Source organism: Elephantulus edwardii, unplaced genomic scaffold (assembly GCF_000299155.1).
Source record: "Elephantulus edwardii isolate Elephantulus edwardi_28Jun2011 unplaced genomic scaffold, EleEdw1.0 scaffold00168, whole genome shotgun sequence".
NCBI classification, from domain to species: Eukaryota; Metazoa; Chordata; class Mammalia; order Macroscelidea; family Macroscelididae; genus Elephantulus; species Elephantulus edwardii.
In genome coordinates this window covers 2,109,978-2,117,546 of record NW_006399918.1, presented here as the reverse complement: position 1 = coordinate 2,117,546, position 7,569 = coordinate 2,109,978, and the positions used below count along the sequence as shown (strand labels likewise).

The following is a 7,569-nucleotide window of genomic DNA, read 5'->3' as shown; positions in this document are numbered from 1 at the left end:
TTAATTATATAAAGGTAATGCTCTATACAGTTAAATTTGTGTGAACTACGTGGCCTCAGCCAAATGGAAAATAATGAAAAACATTAGTAATGTACTATAGAATTAAATTCATGTTACCTACATGGCCTTAACAGAATGGAAAGTAGCCAAGAATAGATAAATGGTATATGATCTACAATAAAAATCTTCAAGCTCAATGATATATTGCGAAGACCTGTGTAAATTAACTATTTTATTTACTTATTAACTCAACAAATAAAAGATAATTTCTGTTGATCACATCTCAGAGGCACAAGTCTTTCAATGCGTATCTTGGTCATGAAATAGAGTCCTATGCTAAAATTTTCTTTTTTTAAAAAGTACAAGAAATACTGATCTCACTAGACTTTGTGAAGAAGTATGTAGGAGGAAAAGACACTGATTTCCAGTGTAAAGAGGAATTTTCAGGAAGGGAAGCGAAAGCTTTAAAAATATACCACTTATGTCATTGAGTTATTTCACTTGGCTTAATGTTTTGTGGACTCTTCCATGTTATATAGTATTTTGCAAAATTGTTTCTTAATGCTGCATTGTATTCCATTGTGTGAATGTACCACAATTCCCCAATCCATTCATTTGTTGATGAATATTTTGAGCACACGAGACCACTATTGTGAACATGAGATAACTAAGCAAGATATGTATAAATTTTTCAAAAGAGGAAGAAGAATGAGTGAAGTGAAGCTGAAAAAAGAGAGGGAGAATTACTGAGAGAGCAGAGGTGTTTGGGTAGGAGAGGTTAAGGAAGGGAAAGATTCAATAAGGACTTGAAAAGATGAGGTAATAACAGGCATAGATCATTGGTAATTATTTATATAAAATGTAATGCATATAAATGACTATAAAACACAAAATACATGAAAGAAAACAATATATATGATTTATTATATAAAGCACAAATTACATGTATGAAACACAATATATATTATAAATGATTATATGCAATCCAAGAAATTTTTTTAAAAAATAAACCGCTTACCTTCATGAAATATCATAATCAATATGTGAAAATCCAAAGAAATAAGATATAAAGAAAGAAGACTAAATTAAAATCTTAGAAGAAAAAATAGAGTTTAATATTTTTAAATCTAACATTTAGCTCATGAAATGAGTCCTCAACCTGTTTTCATAAAATTTCTTCTTTTAAATTTCTTAGTCTATGAAACAAGAACAGTCACATCTAGCCAGCAGTAAGGTATTTAATTGCAGGAGATAGCTAAGAAAAAGATGGATACTGGAAACAAAAAATAAGAGAAGTTAAAAAAAAATAGCTAGTGTTTAGGATATAAAAAATTTGAAAGAAATATTTTCAAATAAGACTAACACCTTGAAACTCTAATGGGAGCAGAAAGGATCAAGACTAGTGGATGTGCAATTATCAAAGATATGTGTATGTAAATAGTCCCATAGGATAAGAGCCTCCAAAAAGAATTTATTATTTTAAAAGCAAGAATACCAGAACTGATGGCAAGTTTAAAAATAAGGAACAAATATTACTATATTTTAAAATATGTTATTTTTCCCATTTTTTGAATATTTTTAGAAATAAAATAGTTTAGACATGATAGTACCCTTTTTCTAACAAGAAACACATATTTAACAGTATTTTACAAAATTTAAAAAACAAACCAAAACATTTGCTTTTTAAAAGCATAGTGAGTGAAATAACTGAGACACACACACACACACACACAAAAAAACCAAAAACAAAAAAAAACCCACAAAAACTATATGTAAAACTGCTCCTGTGAAAGCAGAAGGATAATTTAGAGGGAAGGCAGATGGGGAGAGCAGAAACACAATGTAAAGATAACAAACACTGCTGTAACGTGTCAGGTGAAGTCAGCACTAACCTGGGAAGAATGGACAAGTGGAAAGTGAAGATGTTGTAATTATCAACTCACTCTAATACTAATGTGTAACTCATTCTAGCCGCAGTCTTTCCAGTCGCCTGCTATGTATCTGAGAGTTGGACAATTAGGACAACAGAAGAAAATCAATGCATTTGAGTTGTGGTGTTGGAAAAGGGTACTGAATATCTCGTGGACTCCCAAAAGAACAAACATATATGTCATGAAGAAAGTGCAGTATGTTCCTTAAAGGCAATGGTATTGAATCTTTGTCTCACATATCTGAATATGTTGTTAGGAGAAGTTATTCCTTGGAAAGGAATATCATACTTAGAAAGGTGGAGAATCCACAAAGGAGAGGGAGATCTCAACAAAATGAATTCATAAAATGTCTGCAGCAATAGACTAAAATGTGTGGAGGAAGATAGGATGACACAAGATAGGACAGATGGAAGATCTATTGTTGATAGTGTCACTATTATCTGTGCTGTATTTGAGGACACTTAACTAGCAATTCAGAACAGAACACATTTAACAGTTCAAACGGGAGGGTGAAGGGGAGATGAAGGAGGGGGGAAAATAAAGAAAAGAGAGAAACAACAGAGAAAAGAGCATGGATGAGTGGGGTGAAGGAATAGGCAAGATGCAGAAAGGATTTGATGAGAGGTGGTGAGAAAAAGCATTGATCAATTATAATTAATATTATAAACATAATTTATATGAATGTACAAAAATCAATGTTTTTTAAAAAACTAGTTGCATATGCTTTTTCTTATATGAACTAATAGAAAGTTTCAAAAGAGCTTGAGGAGATGGTCTGTTTCCTGAACCATAGTAGGGCCAATAGCATTCCTGTTCTACCACTAAGGTCAAAAGTTGCCACTCAGTCCATTCTAGCTTGGGATAACACATGCTACAGAGCATCCATGCTGCACATTTCTCTTTTCCTTGACACTGCTAAATGATTCTGAGCTACCAACTTTTAGGTTAGTAGTCTAGCACATATTGTTCATGCTACGATCCACTAAGAAAAAAACAAAACCCAACAAGGTAAATGTGTATATAAATCTTAATATGAGCAATTCTCCCCTCCCTTCCTCAGTCACTCTTTTCATCCTGATGCCTCAAAGATACTTTCTGGTTTAGCTCAAATGATAGAAGTTGGATTCTCTATTTTCATTCGGGAATTGCTATTGCACTTAAAATTTACATTTACTGTTGAGCCTGTTTGTTTTATTTGGTTGCTCATATATTGACCTCCATCTCAGCATGCCACTGATGTATTTTTAGGGACCAAAGTATCCATTGGAAGGAGAAGTGGCATCCACTTCGGTAATAGCTTGCCTCCGGAAACCCTGTGAACCTGGTGAGAGAATGAAAGGCCCAAGCGTCGAGGACTCTCCTTCATAGGGTCGCTATGAGTCACCTGCAACTCAAAGGCACTTAACAGCAACAACAAAGTATACAATGCTATGAATAATCATCTACACAAATGGGTGTTACCAAAAGCATGCATAATTTATATACTGGGTATTCCAAAAGGAAACTCTTTTTACTCTCAAAAATAATAACATCCTTTTTTAGAAGCAGCAGATAAATCTTGTTTATGTTTGGACAGCAGTTTAAAAGAGATATAAATTGGGGTGTATAGAATATATTCATTGTTGTTATGCACCGTATAATCAGAACTAACCCATAGCTGACCCTCTGGCAGGTTTTGAGAGGCAGTTAATCACACGGGAGGAGATTGCAGCTGGTGGCCTCAAACCACATGCCTTTGGGATTGCAGTGCAATTTCTTGCCAGTAGGCCATCAATTATTAAATTGTTTCTTGCTAGACTTTTGAAAAATATATCAGAAAGTCAAAACTATCACTAACGTTTTATATATACAGCTTTGTATCCTGTCTTTTCACTTATATAATAATGGAGAAATGCCTCATCATTAGATGCTACTGTTGTATGTACTGTGGAGTGGGAATTGACTCATAGCTAGTCCTCTACCACAGTAAATCGCATGAGAGGTGATTGCTCGTATGTCTCACACAGAGCAACCAGTAGATTTAGACCACATGCTTTTGAGGAAGCAGGCTAACCCTTTACCACTCAGCCACTGGAGCGTCTTTATGATTAGATGTTACTGTATACTATTGAGTCAGGCCTGACCCATAGTGGACTCGCCAGGTTTTCAGAGGCAGTTAATCACATGGAAGGAGTTTGCCCATTCAATATTCAATATTGAGTATTTGATTCTTTTTAGCTTTTGTAAATCTCTATAATCATTCCTCCTTTATGAGAAATTAATCATTTCTTATAAAAGTCACCAAAGGGAATTTATTGGTTCAAACACCCTAACCACTCCTCAGGAGAAAGGGGTCCCAACCTTCTTCCATAAAGATTCACAGCTTTGAAAACCCTATGGTGGTTCTACTCTGTCCCATAGGTTGCTGTACTTGTAATCAACTCAATGGCAATGGTTTTTGGTTGGTTGGTTGGTTTGTGGATGTAAACAACATGGTATATTTAAAGTTGAAGAATTAGGGAAATGTTCTTGTTATAATAATAGTTATAAATTTGTCTCTCCCAAATTCATTTACAGTAAGCCTTCTAGATGCAAGGTTTCAACAGAACCACCGTGGTCACACAGTTCATCTTGGTGGGCTTTTCCAGCCTGGGAGAATTCCAGCTGCTGCTTTTTGTCATCTTCCTCCTCCTGTACCTGACAATCTTGGTGGCCAATGCAACCATCATGATTGTCATCCGCTTCAGCCGGACACTGCATACTCCCATGTATGGCTTTCTCTTCATTCTTTCCTTTTCAGAATCCTGCTACACATTTGTCATCATCCCTCAGCTGCTGGTGCATTTGCTCTCAACCACCAAGATCATCTCCTTTGTGGCATGTGCCACCCAGCTCTTCTTTTTCCTTGGTTTTGCCTGTACCAACTGTTTCCTCATTGCCGTAATGGGGTATGATCGCTATGTGGCAATTTGCCATCCCCTGCGATACACACTCATCATGAACAAAAGACTAGGATTAGGGCTTATTTCTCTGTCAGGATTCACAGGGTTCTTCATCACTTTGGTGGCCACCAACCTCATCTGTGACATGCCTTTCTGTGGTCCCAACAGAGTGAACCACTATTTCTGTGACATGGCACCTGTTATCAAGTTGGCCTGCACGGACACCCATGTGAAAGAACTGGCATTATTCAGCCTCAGCATCCTGGTGATCATGGTGCCCTTTCTGTTAATTCTAATATCCTACGGTTTCATTGTTAACACCATCCTGAAGATCCCATCAGCCGAGGGAAAGAAAAAGGCCTTCGCCACGTGTGTATCCCACCTTACTGTGGTCTTTGTTCACTATGGCTGTGCCTCCATCATCTACCTTCGGCCCAAGTCGAAGTCAGCCTCAGACAAGGATCAGTTGGTGGCAGTGACCTACACTGTGGTCACTCCCCTACTTAACCCTCTTGTCTACAGTCTGAGAAACCAGGAGGTGAAGACTGCACTGAAAAGAGTTCTGGGAATACCTGTAGCAAGCAAGATTATATGAGGGGGGAAAAAACAAAACAAACAACAAAAAACTAGAAAATCAAGAAAGAAGTCAAAGACATGACATTTTCTCTGTTTCTGTATCAGTTTAAGACTTGGACAATGTTTCCAAGGATTAAGGCCACTGTTACCTTTTTTCTTGCCTTAAATTCTAGAAAAAGTGCAGACTATTGGACAGGTTACAATGTCCAATGCTTAATCAGAAATAGGACTCATGCTTGCCTGAAGAATCGGATAGCTTTTCAAAGAAAACCTCGAAAACAAAGCTGAAAGGACTGACAGCTGACAGACTGTCCTGTTTTAATTGAGAGGACTCAATCTGAAGTTACTGGAAAATCTTATCCAGAACACAGAAATTCATAGCAAATGCACCATGTGTTAGGTACCATCCTCAGAAAAATAAAATAAGGTGAATAATTTCACAGCTTATGGCAGTAGGAGAAAGAAGATGTAGAAAGAAACAATTTAAAAAAAATAACCTCTCCAAAGTATTGAAGAGCAATGATGTCAGTCTGGAGACTAAAGTGTGACTAATCCAGGCTTTAGCCTTTGCAACTACTTGCTATGCATCATTAAGCTGGACATTGACTAGGCATGATAGAAGAAGAATTGATGCCTTTGAGCTGTGGTGCAGGAGAAGAGTGTTTAATATATCATAGATTCCTAAGAGATCAAACAGGTTAATCCTGGAAAGGATGAGACCAGGCTGCTTCTTGCAGACAAGGTTTCTGAAGCTTCCTCTGACATACTTTAGACAAGTTGCAATTTGGGAACAATCCTTGGAGAGCGCCCTCTTGCTTGGGAGACTGGAGGAACAGCACAAGAGAAGAAGACCCTCTATGAGGTAGATTGATTCAGTGACTGGGGTAATGGGGTAGTTGTGTCAGAAACAATAAGATTGGCACAGAATAGAGCAGAGTTTAGGGCTGTTGTACATAGGGTTGCTATGAGTCACAGGTGATGTGACAGCACATAACAACAACAACAACAAGATAACCAGAATTGTTAAAGACATATAGGATTATGGTACCAAAGTGTCATGGGACAAAAATTATTTATTTTCTTCTCAAAGAAAAAACCTTTGGAGTACATGAGCCTAGGAGAGTGAAATTTTAACTGAACCTGAAGGGTAGAACAAGATTTCAATAGCGGGAAACTCTTTTTCAGTAACCAAAATATTGGTCAATCTTTTCGGAGACTTTTCAAAAATATTGTTAATAGATTTTACAGATACATTAATTAAAAATCCTAATTTATTCTTTTTGTCTTTACATGATGATTTGTTTAAGTCTTCCAGAAGATAGTTTCTTTTAATAACAGACTAAAACAACCACTAATGGCCTTTTGGGGCCCTGGTGGCCTGGTCTATAGGGATTCGTACTGCTACCCCAAAGACCACATGTCACTGGAATTTCCAATCCACAAGAAAAATTTATCCAAACTCCTTTCTGGAAATTTACAGATGCAGGGTCAGCTCTGAATTGGTTCTGACTCATGGCAATAAGTCAATGTCGTTTTCATACATGCTACTTAAGTTGAATGTAATGCTGTGAAGAGGCAGAAGTGATCTTAAACATTCAGTTGACTATTCCTACAATAGAAAGTTCTAGTGGCCTAGTAGTAACAAAGCTGTGTTGCAATCTGAAGGCATACGCTGCTCCATGGAAGAAGGATGAACAATCTACTCCCATACAATTTACCACCCCTGAAAACCCAGAGGGTCAGCTATGAGTTGGTTCTGACTCGATGGCACACAACAACAACAACAACAACTCCTACAGTAGCCAGAATATAAAAGGTACAGGAATCTAACCTTTTCTTGGAATGATAGTGATAATAAACTCCAATCATAACTAACTTTAAATCACAACTCTGTAGTTTTCAAGCTACATAATTTGAGACCAGATTTTTAAAACTGTTAAGACTTTGTGCTTTGGGTTTTTCATCTGAACAACTGAGAATCTTAGTTAATATGTGAATGAACTAGTCAGTAAAAGACCTGCTCTCTAATTTGGAGAGTCAGTAACTTTCCTTACATCCTTTCACTGCTTGCTTCCTCAGCCTTGTCCAGAAAAAAATTCTCCATACTTACAAGTTATAAAAAAATTAAAAACTATGAACAA

At 36.8% G+C, this 7,569-nt stretch overlaps 1 protein-coding gene across 1 annotated transcript; it reads left to right on the top strand.

The window, feature by feature from the left end:
* The first annotated feature begins 4,499 nt into the window (after positions 1 to 4,499).
* On the top strand, positions 4,500 to 5,447 carry LOC102861931 (olfactory receptor 10T2-like). The gene has a single exon (XM_006895507.1). The coding sequence runs from the start codon at positions 4,500 to 4,502 to the stop codon at positions 5,445 to 5,447; it is 948 nt and encodes a 315-aa protein (XP_006895569.1).
* The last annotated feature ends 2,122 nt before the right edge of the window (positions 5,448 to 7,569 follow it).

Excerpts from the sequence above, each read along its gene's own strand:
- LOC102861931 (XM_006895507.1), top strand. The coding sequence starts at position 4,500 with ATGCAAGGTTTCAACAGAACCACCGTGGTCACACAGTTCATCTTGGTG.